The 22,453-nt window shown below is 37.1% G+C and overlaps 1 protein-coding gene across 1 annotated transcript in view; it reads right to left on the reverse strand.

Moving 5' to 3' along the window:
* The window catches only part of si:ch211-216b21.2 (heparan sulfate glucosamine 3-O-sulfotransferase 3A1), a 51,559-nt gene extending 29,489 nt beyond the window's left edge, over nucleotides 1–22,070 (reverse strand). The window contains exon 1 of the mRNA XM_059532726.1: nucleotides 21,145–22,070. Coding sequence (XP_059388709.1) covers nucleotides 21,145–21,719 — 575 coding nt within the window. The 5' untranslated portion in view covers nucleotides 21,720–22,070. The remainder of the gene's footprint in view (nucleotides 1–21,144) is intronic.
* Nucleotides 22,071–22,453: the final 383 nt, after the last annotated feature.

A 22,453-nucleotide genomic window follows, 5' to 3' on the forward strand; every position in this document is an offset into this window, starting at 1 on the left:
CCTACTTCTGAAGTATTTATTTTTTCTTGTTAATGACATTTGTACTTTTTAGTAACTAAAATGTCCAAATACATTTTGGGATAGGGTGGCAATATGCGCCGTTCATACGGGACACGTCCCAGCCAGGATTTTAATAATGCCTAAAATATCCAGGTTTTGGCTATTTGCACTGTGCAGGTTGATCGTTGTGTAACATTCATGAGAGCTATAAAAAGCAGAGCAGACAGCTCCTTATGCGTTCGAATCGCTTTCACGTGTTTGTTCGTTCGTTTGACTTGAAGCATTGTGGTGCACTTTGTTGTTGTTTTTTTGGGGGATTTGTGCGCAGCGACGCGTCAAGTCAATCGAACGAACAAACACGTGCGCATATTTGCATCGCTTTGATCGTTCCCTCTAGATCTCACGTTCTCACACGCAGCCCCACGATTGGTCTATTACACACAATACCTGCATGTTATTGGTCAAACTGCTCTGGTTGTTTTAGGCAATATTAAAATCCTGGCCAGGACGTGTCCCGTATGAATGGCGCATATGGTCACCCTATTTTGAGACCACTTGAACAGTGAATTGGAGTCAACATTCAAACAGCGAGATCTTTTTCAAGTACTAACTACTTTAATTAACCAGATACAGTGGAAACATCATTACTTGGGACAGTAGCTGAAGGGTGTGTCTCTCAAGAGGATGAAGGAATGAGAGATTTAAAGGACCTCAGAGGCATCGCAGTTCTCAGGGTGTCCTGTTTCAGGAGGATGCCATTAAAAAGACTCTCTTCCTGTCTCATGTGTCCAATCTCTTGAAATATGCTGTCACACTCACTCTCAATAGAATGACATAGATATACAGTACTATACTAGTCTGAGTGTTATTAAATGTTCATGGCTTGTAGGTGAGGTCCTACAAGTTAGTGGTTTCCGTTTGACTTTTGTTTGACTCCACTGAACAAATGATAAATTTGAAATGAATTAATTTAAATCTAATGCAGCTAGTAGTTCAAAAAGTTACTGGCCAGTGATTTTTATTTTTACAATTATATATATATATGAAGAGTTCAGATGCAAAAGCCTCTAAGTGCCATCTGAAATTTTCATCTAAAATTAGGATTTTTATCAGGCTCCAATATTTATGTTCAGTTATTTCACTTTAATAGCCTGGAAAAGGACCTGCACATTGCCATTAAAGTAAAATGACTCAACCTAATCATAGGAGCCTATTTTTAGATGAAAATTGCATATGGCACTTGTGACACTTTATATATATATATAAATATATATATATATATATATATATATATATATATATATATATATATATATACTATATATATATATTTGTGTTTTTTTTTTTTTTGTTAAAAGAAACTTTCATTCAATAAGGAAAATAAATTAGACTTTCTTGAGCACTAAATCAGCATATTAGAATGATTTCTGCAGGATTTTGTGGCAGTGAAGACTAGCATAATGACTGCTGAAAATTTAGCTTTGCCATCCCAGGAATAAATTACATTTTAAAATATATTAAAATAGAAAATAGTTATTAAAATTGTTACTAAATATGCAAGTAATATTTCTGTCCACACTGCAGAAACACTCGTGAAAACATTAAGACACTCCAAGAAAATATTGCAATAGAAATTATATACTTGGAAAACCAGGAAATATCAGAAATTCCAAAAGTGTGACTGGAAAACTCATGGAAATTAATTATATCTTAAAAGTTATCTAGAAAAGTTATCTCAGGCTAGAAATTACTCTGTGAATGCAATAATTATATATATATACACAGTACAGACCAAAAGTTTGGAAACATTACTATTTTTAATGTTTTTAAAAAGAAGTTTCTTCTACTCATCAAGCCTGCATTTATTTGATCAAAAATACAGAAAAAAATGTAATATTGTGATATATTATTACAATTTAAAATAATTGTTTTTAAATGTATTATACTTTAAATCATCATTTATTTCTGTGATGCAAAGCTGAATTTTTAGGATCATTATCACATGATCCTTTAGAAATCATTCTAATATGATGATTCATTATCAAAGTTGGAAACAGTTCTGCTGCTTAATATTTTTTCAGAACATGTGATACTTTTTTAGGATACTTTGATGAATAAAAAGAAAAAAAAAGCTATGTTTTTAAAATATAAATATTTTGTATTAACAATATAAACTACTGGTCAGTAATTTGGGGTCAGTAATTTTTGTTTTCTTTCTTCTTTTTAAATAAAATCAATACTTTTATTCAGCAAGGATGTGTTAAATTGATAAAAAGTGATAGTAAAGAAAAGATATTATTAGAATATATATTATTAGAAATTTTATTTTTTATTTTGAATAAATGCAGTTCTTTTTAACCTTTTATTCATCAAATATATTAGACAGCAGAACTGTTTCCAACACTCATAATAAATCAGAATATTAGAATGATTTGTAAATGATCATGTGATAGACTGGATGTTACATATGACACTGAAGGCTGGAGTAATGATGCTGAAAATTCAGCTTTGCATCACAGGAATAAATTATTTTTTAAAAGTATATTCAAATAGAAAACTATTATTTTAAGTTGTAATAATATTTCACAATATTACTGTTTTTTCTGTATTTTTGATCAAATAAATGCAGGCTTGATGAGCAGAAGAAACTTCTTTCAAAAACATTAAAAATAGTAATGTTTCCAAACTTTTGGTCTGTACTGTATATATATATATATATATATATAAAATTGATAAATTATTCCTGATAAATGACTGGAAAATCATGGAAATGTCTATACTCTATATATATTTTTCTAACTGTTTATGATTTTGTAAGTATGATCTCTGGAAAATTATTTCTAAAAATCCGTGACTAAGAAATGGTAGCCCTGTAACTAAAGTAAGCAGAAATCAGTCTTAGTGTTTAATAGTGTTCCTGTAGCTCAAGTAGTAACGCATTGTGTTAGCAAGCAGAAGGTTGGTGGTTTGAATCCCAGGGAACATATGTTAGGATAAAATTGTTAGCTTGAATGCAATGTAAGTCGCTTTGGATAAAAGTGTCTGCTAAATGCATTAATTTAATTTAATCCTTCTCCTTGGTATCGTCCTGCTAGCTCTGTTTCTCAACAAATACAGCACCTTTTTTCACTTTATTGCCAACCTAATCGCTGCCCCATAAATGCTTAATTTTTCATGAACAAGAAAGCAAAACAAGCAAAGATGTGCCTCTCCTCCATCACTTAGACACTGCATTCTGTCAAAGTTCCTCCAGACTGTTTAATGGCAACTCAGGGCTGGTTCCATTAGCAATTAGAAGTGTTCAGTTTGGGACTCATTAAATTACTGGACCTCGTCAGAGGAGTCTGTGGTTACAGTATCCATCACAGGCCGTTCAGAGGCCTACACTCTATCTTTATGCAAAAGAGCCAAGCTCTGCCAGTGGGCTTCATTCGTCAGCGCTCCGGTGCCAGAGCAGGTCACTCTCTCCTGATGACTGATTCGTCTGCTTGCCGTAACAACTAGTAAGGGCAAACTTGCATCTGGCTGAATGTATTCATAAAGAGGATGAATGAATTCAACAAACATATGCTAAGAACATAGACGGCTCAAGTTTTATGTTTAGATGGTGAATTATTTGCAAAAGAACATCTATTGGATCAGTCCAGTGAAAAGTGTGTGGGGAATTATGAGACTCTTTAAATCACAACAGGGATCATCTTTTGAAATGTATGTGGAATATTCAAGAACAACAGAAAGAATGTTGGAACATCCCAACCTGATAATTTTGTGTCATAAATCTACGGATATTGTGGTTGGGATTATGATATTCAGACTAACACCTTAAACACCTAAACATGGTTTATTGCATTCTGTACGGTACTTAACAGTGCTTGTATGTTTACAGAGACTGTGGCCACCTGAGAGATTTCACCGCAAGAATAAGGATTAATACAGAGCGTCTAGTATTCGCATGTAAGGTATAATGTCTTTCTTTACCACAGACGTCTCTCTTTTTCTCTGTTTTGCATGTTTGTGTGGGAGATCAGCCCAGTTTGGCTGAGACTGCCAACTCTCAAGTGTCTGTTACTGGGGCTGTGGTGTACATGGGTCTTCTTGCATGTTTCTCTAACACTTGATTAGACAGAAAATGCCATGATACATTTCCCAAATTCATTTTTACAGTCAAAACAATCTGCCGTGAACACAAACACATCACTGGCTAAGAATAAAATCAATATGTGCACATAGTGTTGATTGTGTTGCATGTGATTGGGAAATACAGCAGAATTATGACAAGGCTTGTCTTATGGACATAGCAAATTTGTATTAATTGATAGTATTATCTACTACTCAATTAATACGGTTTTCTAGAGTTGTTAGAATTATCGTAAGTATGGCAACTTGGAGATTGCCTTTAGAATTGCTAGTTCCCTTTTAGGTTGGTGACCAACGAATTGGGATGTCACTTAGAGAGACCAATCCACTTTGAGTCTACACTAAATGAGCCAATGTACATTGGCATGCGATGACTGCATCCAGCTGCCGCTGATCGCAGCGAGAGTATAACTAGGCAGCAGGTGCAATGCATGCTCAGTTTTTTGCTTCAAAGCTGAGCGATCACATCAATTTACTCCTGACTACTCTACTGAGAGAGGACTGAATTCAAGTTTATTTGTATAGCGCTTTTTATGATACAAATCATTGCAAAGCAATTTTACAGAAAATTAAGTCTACAATATTTAGTAGTAGCTTATAAGTGGTGACTGTCAGTTTATGTGCATATGACAAGAATTTTCAAAAAAAATTATACAAGACATAGTCAACCAGACGATGAACACTATTAACTGCAATTATTATGTGATTGCATAGTAAGTAGCAATATTTGTTAGTTCTGTATGTTGTTTCAGGGTTAGCATCATCTGAGGTCTTCTGAGGGGTTGGCATCATCTCTTCTCAGGTGTTCTGGATCCATACTGAAGCTTGTGTAAATCCTAGTTACCACGGGATGAGTTCAGCATGCTATTTTGATCTCTTGGTGTTGGCGATGCGGCATTGTATTTGTAAACATTTGACGATGTTGTGCAGGGTTTCTGCAGGATTTTTAAGCTCTAATTTAAGACTTTTTAAAACTTTTTTTAAAACCTAAACAAATTAAATTAATACCATATGAGCAGGGTAGGGCAATATCTATACCATATAAAATTGTAAAATTACTGTAAAAAGCATAATTTACAAGTTTTACATTTTATAAAATGATAAACTTAAAATTTTAGCCTTTAAACCATTTTTAAGAAAATGGATTTGGAGATTGATTGAGTCAAAAGCAGGGCTCTGAACCGGTTCAAGGAACGAAAATGAAAACCGGAAAAGAACAAAATTTTTATAGGAACAGAACCAGAAACAGAAACAGAAACTAAATCAAATTTTATAGTTCCGAACAGAATCGAAAATGGCCATTAACCGGATAATTATATTATTTTATCGTTCCATTTAATATTTGAAATTTGCTGTTAACCAATCACGAATTCCAGCAGTACGGCATATGCAAATGTGACGCTGAAGCCAACGAGTGAAATGTCCGCTCAGCTGTGAACTCATCATAGCTAAGTCGTAATGGTAATGCACCACCTTCAGGGCCGGATTAGGACCAAATTGGGCCTGATGCTGCAGCACAAAAAGGGCCTATTTTTTTTCTCTGTGTTGGTGCATGTGCATTCGACACTCCAGCATGCTTAGCCTTTCCTGCCCAACTGAGGACCGCAGCTCTCCTTTGATTACTCCCAACTTTAAGAAGCTCCGCTTGGCGGAAGCATTGGACACCATCATGCACAGATAGATGCGCAACCCAATTTCGACATTTGGAAACGTCTGAGAATGATTCAGCGATGGCAAAAGCTCGTACAAGGCTCTGCTGAATCATTCACAGCCACCGGTTTCTGAGTGTGCTTGAATGCAGCAAACTGTATCAGCTAATTTTGACCGATTAATAATTAGTTTAATGGTTTAAAAAGTCATTTATTCATTTTCAGGTTTGCTGCATGGTTAAAATATGCTACGTGTATATGTATATATAACTGTGATGTTACTGACTAGGGATGTTAATTTCGGTTATTTTTCCTAACCAATGCTCCTTAACCGATTATTAACTGTTTACCGACAAGATTATTTTAAATAATAATAATTGAATGTACAAACACTATATAATAAATAAAATTTTAGCATCCAGATACGTCGGGAACATGGAAACATTTGAGAGAGGTAGGCATCAGCTTCACCTTAGATTAATTTGTTTTTGGATTGACGTCTTCATAGCCTAAACTTTAGAGGATTTGTTTTGGAGAGAAACTAACAACTGTTTTTATAATGTTTGTAAACATTTTGGTTTAGACTACAGGCATTTTAGCCTTCATTATTTTGGAAAGTAATAGGGCTAACAAAACGCAATCTTATACAATTGTTTTTTTTTTTTGTTTAGTTTTTTTTAATAACAATGCAGCAAACATTTTTAAATATCTTAAAAATACTTTAATGTCTTTAGACTGTTGATAGATTTTTTTTTTTTTTTTAGTAGCTTACATTTGCCCAAAATCTAGAGAAGATGCTGCTGTGACTAAGCATTAGATCTCTGTTTTTTCCTTTTCTTTTTGAGTAAAGAAAACGCTGCACTTTATTATTATTATTGTTATTAGGCAAATTATAGGCAAAGAATATTGTTTTAAAAAAAATAACTTTATTAACTGGTATTTCTTCCACGCGAACGTCTCAGGTTACGAATGTAACCATGGTTCCCTGAGAGGGAACGAGACACTGCGTTCTCTGAGGGGACACTATGGGGAACACCTCGTCGTGACCTGTGTCTGAAGCAAACTTTGAAAAACGCCAACGTGTTGGCCGGCGACAGCCTCTGACGTCACTACCAGCGCGACTATAAATACGCGCCCGTAGGACCCGTCACTTATCTTCTTTGTGAAGCTTGCGTCCGAAGCATGGCAGGGAGCTAGAGGACGCAGTGTCTCGTTCCCTCTCAGGGAACCATGGTTACATTCGTAACCTGAGACGTTCCCTGTCAAGGGAACTTCGAACTGCATCCTCTGAGGGGACACTATGGGGAACAGTATACCCACACCGCCATGCTGAGGGGAGTGCAGGCCAGAATCATGGCAAACACTAAGTACCAACTCTACCATTTCACCGGGAGTCGCCCCTGGGATGGTTCGACGGCTGTCTATGACATTATCCCTTATGGCCAAAGGCCTAAGCTACATACCCAACTTACCTGTAGGGCCTTGGCTGCTCTCACAGTGCGTCTCAAAAACAGTATGTAGTACTGGAGCGCTCTGTTGAAAAAACCGAGAATTCAGTCTCCTATGAGAGGAGGGCTCCGAGCTCAGAGTGGCATGCTCATAGGCGACCCTTTTCCTTTGGAAAAGGGGAGCGCTGCTAAACTACCACTATATGTGGGAGTTCACCTACAGAGAGGCCTAGAGAGGCCTACTACTTGTTACCAGATAACCACCTTAAGTGGAAACTGAAAGTAATCTAGAACTCAACTCCAGGGAGGCCTGGTGAGGCCTACTACCTGACAACCACAAAACATGGGAGTTCACCTACAGAGAGGCCTAGAGAGGCCTACTACCTGTTACCAGATAACCACCTTAAGTGGAAACTGAAAGTAATCTGGAACTCAACTCCAGGGAGGCCTGGTGAGGCCTACTACCTGACAACCACAAAACATGGGAGCTCGCTTACAGAGAGGCCTGGAGGGACCTACTACCTGAAAAACCATGCTATTTAGTGGAAACGCACAGTATGTGGGAGCTAAACCTCCAGGGAGGCCTGGTGAGGCCTACTACCTGAAAACCACAGTATGTGGGAGCTCAGCTTCAGAGAGGCCTGGTGAAGCCTACTACCTGATAACCACAATATGTGGGAGTTCACCTACAGAGAGGCCTAGAGAGGCCTATTACCTGTTACCAGATAACCACCTTAAGTGGAAACTGAAAGTAATTTGGAACTCAACTCCAGGGAGGCCTGGTGAGGCCTACTAGCTGATAACCACAGTTCGTCCACACAACCTCTCATGTTGAGGGAAGCGATGCTTGAGGTGTATAACAAACACACACTGGTTGAATGAAGCCCATGGAACCCAGGGCTAATCATCTTAAGAAAGGGAACGAAACGGAGCGCGTAACCCCTACCGTACAGGATTTCAGAAAGTGGGCAAAATCTTGCGTGCACACTTACCACTTACGTGGATTTCAGAAAGTGCGCAGAGTCTTGCGTGCACACTTACCACTTATGTGGATTTCAGACAGTGCGCAAAGTGTTCACGTGCACACTGACCACCATGTGGTTTTGAGAAAGTACACAGGCTTAGCGTTTGTACAGAAAGGTTCCTAAGCATCGCAGAGGCGCTGGATCGCACGGGAGAGGCAGGCTCCAACCCTCAAGCGAGGGGAGCATCACCTGAGGCAGTACATACAGAAGACTTCCGTAACTACCACCTCCCCGGATGCGCCAAGCGGCCAGGCTTTCCACGTTTGAGAAACTTTCCACCTAACCTCGATCAGGTGGAGAGCTGGTGACTACAGGGGGAATTAGGCAGGGGAGAATAAGAACAGAAGTTAAAAACATCCAAAGGAAGTGAGTAACTCCTAGGTATCGCTCCGATCCGGATGAGGACGCTGCCTCGTCTGAATCACATCCCTCAGACCCTGCTTACCTCTTCGTGACCCGCGATTCCTCTTGCCCCTGCCCTTAGGCACTAGCCTTCTGTGCCCGCCTTCGATCCTCAGATCGAGATGGGCCAGGACCCCTTTGTTCTTCGGGCTCGGACCTGGACCTTCGTGGAATGAAGGATTTAAAGGCAGCTGAGCGCGCCCTTGACTCCTTGAACTTTTCGACCACCATCTCGACGGAGGTACCGAAAAGCTCAGAAGGCGAGACCGGAGCATCGAGAAGAAACCCCCTTTCTTCCCTCCCGATGTCTGCCAGGTTCACCCACAGACCCACAGTCTCTCTGTTACCACCATGGCCGTCATAGAACTACCCATGGCGGAGGCGGCCTGCTGAAGTGAAATGAAGTGGCATTTAGAATACGGTTTAATGCAGCTATGAGGGATATGGAATACTTTAACATGCAGTTACAAATGCATAAATAATGTTTTGATATTTTAAACATAAAACATTGAAAGCTGATGACTGAAATTATTTTAAAAATGAAAAGGTACCTTAAATGTGAAAATAAAACTACCAGTAGGTGGCAGCCATCACTGTTTATAAGTGAGTCATTGACTTAAGCTGTTAACGTTTTTAATGTGGCTGACACTCCTTCTTAGTTCAAACAAACCAATATCCCGGAGTAATTCATTTACTCAAACAGTACACTGACTGAACTGAAGATGAACACCGAGCCGAGCCAGATAATGACTCGTTCACGAGTCAAGGACCGGTTGCATTGGTTTTTGGATCACCAGTAGTACTTTCGGACAGTGCGATTCAATAAACTGGTTGAAGAAAACGGCTCACCGGTTCTTTTGCGCTCGACGTAATGGCGTCATTGGCGATGATTGCACTTGATTCAAGCCTTCGGTTTACCTGGGCTCATAACATTAGCACAGAATCAGTTCAGAATCAATCACCAAAAGAATCACTTCAGTTCAGATGCTCTGTGTGTCGGTCTGCTTCACACTAAATCACACATGCGCAGTTATCATCAGCTCCTCGGTTCTCGAATCGGACACGTCTGACAGAAACGTTTCTTGACTCGTGAACGAGTCAGTCTATTCTTCATTATCTGGCTCGGCTCGGTGTTCATCTTCAGTTCTCTCTTCACAGCAGTTCAGTCAGTGTACTGTTTGAGTAAATGAATTACTCCTGGATATTGGTTTGTTTGAACTCAGAGGGAGTGTCAGCCACATTAAAAAAGTTAACAGCTTAAGTCATTTGTGGATTAATGCGTATTGGAGACGCGAACCATTTAAAACGATTCAGTTCGATTTGGTGAACTGGTTCAAAAAGATCCGGTTACATCGAATGATTTGTTCGCGAACGGGATATGACAAACTGCTTTGTTTTGAACTCTCTCACAACAGACACGGAAGAGAAGACAATGCTGAATAAAGTCGTAGTTTTTGCTATTTTTGGACCAAAATGTATTTTCGATGCTTCAAAAAATTCTAACTGACCCTCTGATGTCACATGGACTACTTTGAAGATGTTTTTCTTACCTTTCTGGACATGGACAGTAGACAGTACACACAGTTTCAATGGAAGGACTGAGAGCTCTCGGACTAAATCTAAAATATTTTAAACTGTGTTCCGAAGATAAATGGAGGTCTTACTGGTTTGGAACGACATGAGGGTGAGTTATTAATAACATAATTATGATTTTTGGGTGAACTATCCCTTTAATACTAACTTGTTTATTAAACTGTTGTATAAAATCAATATCACATTTGTAATCATGCTGACTTTTGGAACTAAAATGGCACTCCTAGTGTGATATTAATTATATGAAATGTTATAAATATATTTTTTATGCATTTTTTAATTATTAATGCAGTGAAAGAACGCACTCTAAATGCGCATGCACACTATATACGATATACTCATAATATCAAATCGCACATTATCAAAAAAACAATTATGATATTATCACAGACCATACATATTGAACACCCCTATGTTTGGATTTTTATAATGTGTTGTCTTCTTATCGATCCACCAGCTCACATTTAAAGCTCTACATGTTTGCAGCGTAAAAACATGGGTCGATTTTTGCAGTGGTCTGAGCTCTTAACAAAACAAGTTTTATTGAAAATGTATGTGAGGATATATCGCTGCAATGGTTTGGCATATTGAGACCAAACTTGGTGTCTGTTATAACAAGCATGACCCGAGGCTAGTGGTCAGGAAATATGAAAAATGGAGTGCATGATGCCAAGTCGAACCATACCCAATTTTCCCATTTCAGCCATTTTGTGTGTTCGCCATTTTGAATTTTGACAAAATGCTATATTTTACGTATGCATTTGTATGTGTCATTACGAAACTTGATATGTGTCTTCGGCACCATGTCCTGACAGTATTCAAAAGTTTTGGGGGTAATTATAATGAAATTTTAAAAAATGCTACTATTTTTTGCTTGTTAGCTTATTGTAATGAGACTGATGTCACAGCCATTTTGACTAAAATCACATTAAAATGGTTTTATTTACTCATTGCTGCAGTTGGTCTGATGCTTGCTTCTGTATTGCTTAGCCCAGTAATTACTGCTTGTAGCTATATTTTTCGTTTATTTTATCTCTATTATGCCATTTCCTAATCTGTCTTTCTGATAAATCTGTCATTGTGTACTATGAATATTGTTGCCTCTGTGATAAACGACTTACTGTGTGTGTCTCTTTTGTCAGTCACTTTGAATAAAAGCGTCTGCTGTGTGCATAAATGGAAATAAAAAAAAAATAGTACATTAAATATATTCACTATTCAATATTGAGAAATAAGAAAGCACATTAGGTAACATCAGCTATAAAAATATAATACATGCTGAGGTTACTACATATCTTTCTTCATCTTTTAAAGCAGCATTTTAATTGATTTATATGATGAACTGTCAATTAGAATAATGTAATGCTGAGACAAAGAATTAAAGGTTTTTTACAGTTTGGAAAGTCCTTATTACAGTAATTATGATATTATATGAATGCACCATCAATGTCTTAAATTAGTTGCGAATAGACTTCTTCTATATGTTTTCATTTGATTGTTTGGTTTCTCTATTTTTATTTCAGAGCATGCAGGTCTGGCAAAAGTGCACAAGAAGGGAGAATGGGTTAAACTGGGCAGACACACACACACAAATATTTTTTTCTTTCCCCACTCTCTCTGTCTTGTTTTCTGTCTGATTCACAGTGGCGTAGGGACACCACAGGACTGGCATGGTTTGTACTGCTGGCACGGGTCACATGGAAAGATAACACACACATTACACACAGCAGCTCTCAGGACACCCACAGCGTTAAAGACCTAACAATAGGAACCACATCAACACTAGTGGAAACATATAATTTAAAAGAGCTCTTATAATATTTCAATTGTGAACAAAGTATGCCAAAAACGCAAGAAAAGCCTTATGCATTTTAAAAGAGGAATTTGTGCTGGATTCATGAATGGAATAAGAGCTTATAATGGGTTTGCATTTCAAGTTGATAAATAATAAATGTTACTTATTACATTTACATTTTACATTTAGTCATTTAGCAGATGCTAAAGTGACTTACAAATGAGGACAATGGAAGCAATCAAAATCAACAAATATTAATATCATCATGCTGGGAAAGTGTTGATTTTTGCTCATTTAAACCATTTTAACAGTTATTTCAGAATGGAAAAGGAACTACGCTTTGTCTCTCTCTGTCTCTCTTAGGGTGGAAAATTGATGTCTCCCTTTCCTATGATAAAGCTGTTGCCTGTGCACTGGAAAAGTGAAATCCATCATGCGACAGAGAGGGTTTATTCCACCATTCCGCCCCATTGAGGCCCGTAACACGTATGTGCTCTTGCCATGCATCATTTACCCATAACACCCCTCTCGCGCTCTCTTTGTGTCAGTTGTCGGTACCGTCTTTTGGCTCGTTGTAGCTTGCATGCAGTCTTTTGCAGGATTGATCCGATGTAGTTTTTTTTTGCGGGTAGTTTTGTTCTGCGCTGCTGGGTCTAGTTCACAGACATCAGCGGCTCCTTTATATTGTCAGACTCCTTTTGCATTGTTCCTGCAGGCTCTGCACGGACATAAACCCACATGCACTTCTACTGCCAAGTGCTTGGTATACTATTTCAACTTCTTTCTGACAGGATAACACTTTGCTACAACTTTCAAGGTTTTTCTAGAGAAAGAGCGAGGAATTTGTGTACAGGAAGGTGAAATGACACTAAATTGCTGCGAGCGCTGAAATTTTGAGCTGCTTCGGTTGATACATTGAGAACCGCTCTGGGTTAGTTTGATTTAAAATATACAAAAACATCAACCAGTGTAGTTCCACAATGCCCAGAGCAAATAAACAAAAATTTACATTCACAGACATGGCCTTAAGAGCTCGTTGAATAAATTGCTGTGTTTATCTGTGGAGGTTTCATGATTTTGTGGCAATAAAACGCCTCCACTTAGATGAAAATATTCAAGAGACGTCTTTATTGGCAAAACAAGATTAAGCAAACGCAGCTGCTGTTAACGTATGCTATCAAGACTTCTTGTCTCCTGTAGCTTGTGTATGGATACACAGTAATTCACATGTGTTAAAGAATCAGATTAAATTGTAGAAGGTTGTCATGTGACCATGCGATACTTTTGGTTGTTAGTTGGCTACAGGTTTTCCAGTTATCCAACTGTTTTAGAAGGTAGATCACATGAGTAACTGTTTCTCATGTCATCTAAAATGACTAACTGAAAGCAGTCACTTTGTAAGTCTGAATCGTTGCAGATATAAACATTTAAAGAGATGATTTAACCCAGATTTAAAATTCTATTGTCATTTACTCAGCCTCATGCTATTCCAAACTTTTATTACTTCGTACATTGTAAGAAAATACAGTTACATCATAATTTTGGCAGCTGTGTTTGCAAGAATAATTTTGTAAAATATACTGAAAAAAGCGTGACACACACGCTACTGTATAATTGGAAATCCTGTATAATTCAACCAATCCAATAACGACTTTGAAACTCCTGAAGTGTTTCCACCTTTTTGTTTCCATGTCTCCATTGGGTGTGACGTCTGAGGCTGTGACTACCTAGACACCAACTCTGTAGTTAAAAACAGTCCCTAGCTGTTTTTGCATGATCAAAGCTTGCACAAATCGAACAACATAAACAAATGGTGACACCCGACTTGTGAGTAACCGATCCCTTGCATTCCCATCTGTGTCTGCACATGGGTCACTCTCATGGCCAACATCTCTTGCCCTTTAGAATTGCTCTCTGTGACCTGCAAATAATCTATTCCATTTCATCCAAACCTGCTTGTGCTCACCTTAGTGTTGAGCGATGCAAATGTTTGTCCTGCTGAGCTGTGTTCAGGTTGTGAGGGAGCTGTAGCAGATAATGGCATCAGGTTGGTGGGTGGGTGGGTGGGTGTGTGTATGAAGGTGTCTGGGGAGCAGTCTACACCTGCTCACTCTCTTCAGTGCCCACTGGGGGCTGGATTCCCAGAATGCCTTTCAGGCAGCTGTTGACAGCCAGCACTGTGCCCTGGCCCCCCAAACGGCTCTGGGGATCAGCTGCTTAAGAGTGTTTGCGTGTGTATGTTTGAGGGGGTTAACACAATGTGTGTTCTGTAGAGAAAGTCATAAGAGACTTGTTGTAAGTGTGTTGTAAGTATGTTATGTTATGTTATGTTATGTTATGTTATGTTATGTTATGTTATGTTATATTATGTTATGTTATGTTATGTTATGTTATGTTATGTTATGTTATGTTATGTTATGTTATATTATATTATATTATATTATATCCATCCATTTCCTAAACTGCTTGTTGTCTATTGGATCATAGATGGGAAAAACACCCTGGACAGATGTCCAGTCCATTCTATTCTATTCTATTCTATTCTATTCTATTCTATTCTATTCTATTATAGTATATTATATATGTGTGTATGTACAACAATGTAGATAAAATAATGCATAAAGGGATCAAAGGTGTGTTGTGAGGAAAAAAAAATCACAAGTTAAGTAATAGTTTGATTTCTATTTATTTATCATGTATTTTTATTTCCTAATATATTGCCTTATTAAGTATGAAAGTATGAAAAGTCTTATTTTAGGCTTTATTTATTTGTTTATTTTTACATGTATATAATTTTCTAGAGTTCAAGTAATGACAAAACTATATAAGGTATAATATTTGTCAAGTGTGTGTATATGAACAACCTTATGCTTAACAGGCAACACCTTTGAATTAAAACTCTTAATTTTTCTCTTTAATTAGGGAAAACTTTTATGATATAAAAAATAAAAATCTACTTATTTTTGCCCATTACCAAGATTTCACTTGGCATGCAAACATATTTAACATAATTCTTTTCAATATGCTTATGTCTGTGAGAAGAAACTCAAAATCTAAAATTTAAAATCTCATGTAAATATAGTTGTTTTTATAAAGTTTAGTTTTTAATTTGAAAAATTATTATTATTATTATTTAAATGTTTTCCTACAGTTCAGTTCATGAAGAATAATGGCATAATTGTTCATATTGAAATTAGCATACAAAAGTGAACCAAATCTGAAAGGAGTTTTCTCCTGCTTGGTACAGTTTTAATCCCAACTCAATTATGACAATATTATTCATCACAACATTTATCACATGTCTGTTTCATCATGAGGTAGTTGGTCGTAACCAGCCATAGTCTATCTGTGTATATCAGATTGCATGCTCACACATTCCCTCAACAAGAGTTAAGAGACCTCTCGAGTTCCCTCACACAGTTGTACCCCGATGTTAATTTTCACCCTCCAGTTACTGACCCCTCTCACCTCCAAACATGACCTACATAAAAGGTCTGAACCTTCCAGTGACCCACGTCTGTACACACACGCAAACAAGCACATTTATACTCTCAGTGTCTCATTGTAAATCACAAGGCTCTAACTTGGCTTGAGCTTTAGTCGTTGGCAACTTGCTCTACAAAATAAACAAAGTCCACTTTTAGTCCATTTTAGTCAAGGAGTATGATTACATGTAAAATTTTACACTGGTAACAGTGTAGTTATCAAGGAAATGCTTTGAGCGAAATGTGATCAGCATACCTGCAGTTATCGAAAAGTGTTTGGAATATTGTAATTATGCTGTTTAACTGTCTGAAGAACTGAGTAAGAATTGCAGAGAGAGATGATAGCGTTTCTCAGTCTATTTGTGGTAACTTGAGCGAACATGTCACAGTGGAGCCCCTAGCCAAACCAGATCAAAGGCCTCTACACAGCCAAAGGGGTCTCTTTGTTCAGTGTGATCTCATGTCCCAGCTGGCTTATGTCATCCTAGCAGTACAACATTACAGTACAACCTGCCCCAAGGCTGGCTCAGGTAGAAAACTTTATAATAGTCTAATAAAGCACATGCAGGTGTGTGCAAGCAGGTGAGCGACTGCATGAGACTCCTAATAATAGTGTTCTAATAACAAAGCTCCATTGTGTTTTTCTTGCACCTTAAGTTCAGCAAAAAAACATTTTTGATCTTGTTGGTATTTATATAAGATGCAAAACTAGCACACTAGCAGTTTTGATTGTGTGTATTTTTTCACTTACGTTTTTACATGCATACAACTTTTGGTCAGCTTAAATATGTTTGTGAATCTTCTGTTTGTGTTTATCGGATATAGAATGAATGCAGTTAATTCATGATTTAATTATCATTTACTTGTGGAGCTTTGACAATTCCTCGCCAATGATGAATGTTGATTTAATTATTTTATATATATATATATATATATATATATATATATATATATATATATATATATATATATATATATATATATATTAGTAGTAGCATACTGGTATTTGACCTATATTATGAATTACTAATTATTATTATTATTATTATTACAGTTTTTTTATGAACTTTTTTATTTAATACACTTTAATAATCTGAAGATCCATTTCCCATTATAAATAACCTTTTATAGGAAGGTGCCATGGATGTTAAAGGTTTTTAAAGGAACCTTTATTTTTTTAAATAAAGTTTTACATACATCTGAATGCTAATGCGATCATGATAGGCTCAGACGACTCTTTGAAATATTCCACCAGCCCAAATGTTAAATAGTGTGTTGAACGCAAATGTAGATGTTGCTGACTGTCAGTTTTTACTGTACTCATGTGAATCTGTCCGTATTTCCACTAACACAGGGGTTTTATTTTCCCAGGAACTTTGCCACTGCACTATAAACCACAGGCTGCGTCTGCCAGTGTGAAGCGAACACCATGTTCTGTCTACAAGAAACGGGGTCCGTGCCATGCATCGCTCAAGAACATTCCCCTTATTCCAACAAAGTTCACACTACCCTCTGCCAAATGGCCAGCCAGCCTCTTCACAGGTCCTCCAAAACCTTCTCCACAACACCTGTATTGAGAGATGTGTCTATAGCTCCAAACAGAGGTGAGTTTTAGAGCCTACTTCCCACTTAATCACAAACCATCTTTACAAGTCAAAGTCTGTTGCTTTGAATACTATTAATGTTCAGAGACATTTGGAGCTATTGCAAACTAGTTTATTTGCACAATGCAAACTTCAGCTTAGGATAGTTTAAGGAGAAAAATTAGGAGTCCTTAAAAAATTTCTTCAGATGCGTGGACTAGGATTTTTCCACATTTTCCAGCTTGAATTTTAAAGAGGTTTTAATGTAGTTTGAGTGGCTATGCTTTGATATGCGTTCCTTGAATCCACTTGAGAGAAGCCCTCACCGCAGGGGCTACCAAGGGGAAGAGTGCAAAGAAACATAAGCGCACAGGCTCTCCAGATGTGTAATTACTTAATTCCGTTGTATTTGAAACAATGCTATAATTAAAAGGAAGTAGAAAAATTTACCACAAGTAAAGTGGCCCAAATAATTTATGAACAAAACTAATTAAGTTTGTATGACTATTAGTGCAATACCAAAAACAAAATAATATTTCAAAGATGTTGTATCGCAACTTTATTTGGTGATGTTACAGTGTTTGTTCCACACTTTGAATGTGGTGTAATTGTTCATATGGTTTTGGGCCCTGCATTAGTTGTCAATACATTGTAAATCTTAATAAATGTACAACCGTTCAAATAATAATAATAATTTAAAAAGTTAATCGATTTATTTAGAAAGGATGCATTGAATTTATCAAAAGACTTTTACATTGTGTTACCCTTATGTTACTTTGTTTCAGAAAAAGAGTCCAGTTTCCACCAAAAAATACAAATAAATAGCACAATGTTTTCAACATTTATAAAAATTCAGTTGTGCCATCACATGAATACATTACTTATTAAAATATATTCAAATAGAAAACTTAATTTAAATGTTAATAATATATTTCACACTATTTCTGTTTTACTGTACAGTATATTTGGTCAAATAAATGCAGCCTTGGAAAAAAATCTTACCAACCTAAAACTTTTGAACGGTAGACTAAGGTAAAATGTGACTGGAAAGTTTACTATATTACACACACACTCTTTAAAGTGTCTCCTCTTCCACAACTGGGAATTATGGAATACAGTATCTACTGGATAAGTCAGGTATTGGAGACCAATGGTAAAGGCCTCATGATTTTATGACAGATGATGGTCCAATTCTGATGTGTAGCACAACTAGCCATTTAATCAATTACACACACACCCCTGGACACAACAGGTTTTAGGAAGGGTCATTTTAGAAGCCTTGATTGTAACATGCTTACATTTAAGCAAAGACCTCCCATTACATCAAGCCTTTTAAATGATCTCTTTTTGGACTCGCAGAACAGATTTCCATAACAAAAGCATTGGGGTTTAAGTGGCATTTTCTCAGCACAAGACCGAGAAACGTTTTGTTTTAGCTGACAGTAAGCCGGTGAACTTTGGTAGCCCAAAGAAAAAGCCTGCTTTTCATAATATTATATAATCTTATACTCCGTGTTTTACCTCTCACAGATGTTCTGGCTGTGTGTCTGATTTCACTGTTGCGATGTTGACTGCAGATGGGTGAGTAATGTTTTGACAAGAAACCACAACACTGACATTTGTAGTAGCACAGATGCAGTCTGGTATCATTAAAATTACTTTTTCATTTATTTCTTTGACAAACTTCTGAAAACAGTATAGAAAATGCATAGCACATTTTGATTTTCAGGTTTTTCTTCAGACATTTTGAGCCACCAATACGACCAACTGGACACGAGCAACTTAATTGACAAAACACACACACATGTCTCACATTCCCACAGAGAAGCAAAGTTGTGTGACTCCTTCACAGTCTCCGTATCAGCCATTACGACACACAAAGGACCTTCATCCCTGCAGATGGAAGTCTCTGTGTTTAAACATTCACAGCCTAGCCTGAAAAGAGTCACATAATTCCACCAAATTGGACACAGTGATTAGTGCAAGGAGGGAAAAAAAAACAGAGCCCATTCATAACTTCAGCGGCCGGGAGAACGCAATTATTCCCAGAGGGTTTCACAAAGGGTGAGAATTTATGCCGCAAAAGTAATTTTATGTTTGTTTTCTTTATTTTTAAGACATTTGCACAGATCCATCAAACTGTCACGCCTTGTGCATATTTTCAGGAAATGTCTTTCAGCTCGTTTGAGAAAAGAGAGTGAGAGAAAAACATTGGCAGCTAAGTTTATTTCTTTATTTTTTCCTGTCTTGTAGAAAGTTGAAACACAGTTGTGTTTTAGCTTTAGTAAATCACGCTTCTTCATATTTTCTGCTAGCTTAGTTATTCCACTCACTTTTTGTTCATTTTTTCCTGATGGGCCACACTTTTAAACACATTTACTTCAGTGTTTAAAAAAAGTACACAGTACATGCAGACATACTGTAAATTGATGAGTAATCTGGCACATGCTGTTATTCAAGCAAATCATTTTAATGTTGCAGTTATTGTTTTTTTGAGCCATTTTAAATTAAGGGCCGTTCCTTTCTTAACGATGGGGGGGTTTACAACTACCAGGCCTGTTTTTCGAGCCTTGTGTCACATTCCCAAGAATCCTGGCAACTCTTTTGGATGGATGGGATCCTCATGGATATAACGAAGCACAAAGCATGAATAGGATGGTGTGAAAGAGTGATGCTGAAAAGAGAGACTGCACAATGATAAAGGGAGTAAGTGTTTTTAAAGGATTTCTGTATTTATTTGTTTCTTTCTATCTATATTTTCAACAAAAGAAAGTCTGGAAATCTATCAGAAGAGAAGAGAGGGGCAGATAGCATCAGGACAAGTTTGCTTTTGCACTTTTGCATGACCCGGTATGTTAAATAAATCTGGTGGTGAAATATGCCTGCGGAGACAGACAGGTAACCTTTCATTATGGCCATAATCCCTCTTAATAACAGAGCTGTGATGTCTGATATGCCCCATTACCCTGAGCAGCAAAAGACAAGGTGCTGTTAAACTCTTAACAGCAGCCTGAAGATGTGTGAATGAACCACACACACACACACACACACACACCATATAGATGCAGAAAATATACACATAAAAGCACAACAAAAATACACTAAAGACTGTTTTTCTTATATTCTTTAGTGTGTGTGTGTGTCTCACACTTCCATAGACTCAGTGTCATAGATTTTATCATTAAATCTTCATTCCTTAGGTAAAAAGTTAATCAAATCTTAAAAAATTGTAAGAAGTAGTAAAAAAAAAAGTTTGATGGCAATACTACATATCTTCCTGCTAGAGGATTTTTTTCTTAATCTTCTAGTAAAAAATAGCTTCTTGCACTTAAAAAATTTTCTTAATTATATTTAATTAAAAAATGACTGACCTTATGTGCATTATGTAATATTGTGAGGATACTTTTTAGCTTGTGTTCACCCTTTAATTTTCTGCAGTTCAAAATACCAAAAAGTTCAAGAGATACTTTCCAAATGAGAATTTTATTTAATATGAGAACATGGGATCTGCTAATAGTACAGTATTATTCAATCAAAAGGGATGGTTTATTTGCATTTTTTTTTGCATGTTTTTATTTATATAATGTACATTTGTTTAAATGAACAAAACTGTAAATTCCACAAATATTTTTTTCTTTTTCTTTTTATTATTAATCTTATCAGATATATATTTTAAAGAGTAGGCTAACATTTAGATCTGGTTTGTGTGTACTGTTCTTTTTTTTTTTTTTTTTACTTGTTGACCTTCCATACAGCAAAATTAAATAATAATACAAGTACAAATAAATTATTATTAATAATATTAATTTATAGGCTACAATACATTATTACATTACTTCATATGTAAGATCAAAGTCCTTTTATAAATTGTCTCTGGTAAGATATAATAGATTATGTGTTTTATATATATTTCTTCTCCAAGGTCACCAGCGAAAGTATTTATTTATTAAATATCTAATAATAATGACGAATGTCTTTTAAGCTTTTGTGTAAATTAGGCACATCATCATAATGAAATGTAACTTACCTGTACCAGTCCATTCCGTTGTCATAGTTACGGTCGAAGAAGTGCGGCTCGGCTCCGACCGCGCGAATATCTGGATGCACGCGCAGAAACTCCAGCAGCGCGCGCGTCCCCCCTTTCTTCACGCCGATGATAATCGCCTGAGGCAGCTTCTTACTGCCCTCACCTAACGCACTTAGTTTACCTGTATCAAAATACGATTCTCCCGTCTCCAAATCTACATCCCGAGAGTTTGACATCTTTACGTGAGCCTGCAAAACGTGTCTGTCAGCATCAATAACAGATAAACCCTCTTCACGGACACTTTCGAGCTGGTGGATCAAGCTGTGGTGCCTCATCATGGTCCATTTCTGAAAAAGTCTCTTTCTCCTCAGCGACTCAAAATCTTTTTCGAGTTTCGAGGCATAAAATCCCTCCACCGGACCCGCTTCTCTTCTCTCTGTGGGTATACAGGTCCCGCATCGCTCCGTGAGACAGTGGAGAAAGTATAAAGACGTGACTATAGACAGCAACATGACCGCGAAGGTCTTAAAGATGCTCTTGGACGGAGGGTCCAGAAAGACGCGGCTAAATGCCATGTCGGTCCACGGGTGGCATGAGTTGGAGAGACAGCCATGCTATACTGGCATTATTCCGTCTTGCCATCAAAAAATAAGGCAGAGTTTGGAGCTTGAGAGCATCAAAGGTGGATTAGTGTTCGCACGCGCCGCTCTCCAAAAATCCTTGCGCATATGTAAAGCTCCTTGTCGTTATGTAAACAGTTACTAGTCTGAGAATTATTTTTCTGCGAATTTTAAATTACTATGTTGGAGGAGTCCATTTGAATTATTTCTTTAGTTTGTTTTCAATCCAAATATATAGATTATTAGAATTTAAAATTTTAGTTTTTCATTTTTTTTAATCCAGCGTTTGCTTCAAATGATTTGTGAAATTCTGATAGTTCATAGCACTAGTAGCTCACACGTGTGTGCCTTGCATCTAACTTCAGAATGACGTCACCTGAAGTGACTGACATTTCGCGGTCCAATCATGTTCCACAAACCTTTCCCTAGCGCATGTAATTTGCATGCCAGTAACCGGTAGGATGCAGGATGGGCTGAGCAGACTCCGCCCACCTGTCAGTTCGGCCGAGGAACGGTCACGCTCGTGTTCAAAGCAAATGTCACATTGAACGCCCGTGGCCACAACCGAACAAATGCAGGTTTGTAGTTTACGCAAGGTGGTTTTAGAGAAATCAAGACATGGTATGTAGGTTCATAATTATCACCATATTCACAAAATAAATGAAAAAAGTAAATCCACTGCTAAGACT

This window comes from Carassius carassius, chromosome 40 (genome assembly GCF_963082965.1).
Source record: "Carassius carassius chromosome 40, fCarCar2.1, whole genome shotgun sequence".
NCBI lineage: Eukaryota > Metazoa > Chordata > Actinopteri > Cypriniformes > Cyprinidae > Carassius > Carassius carassius.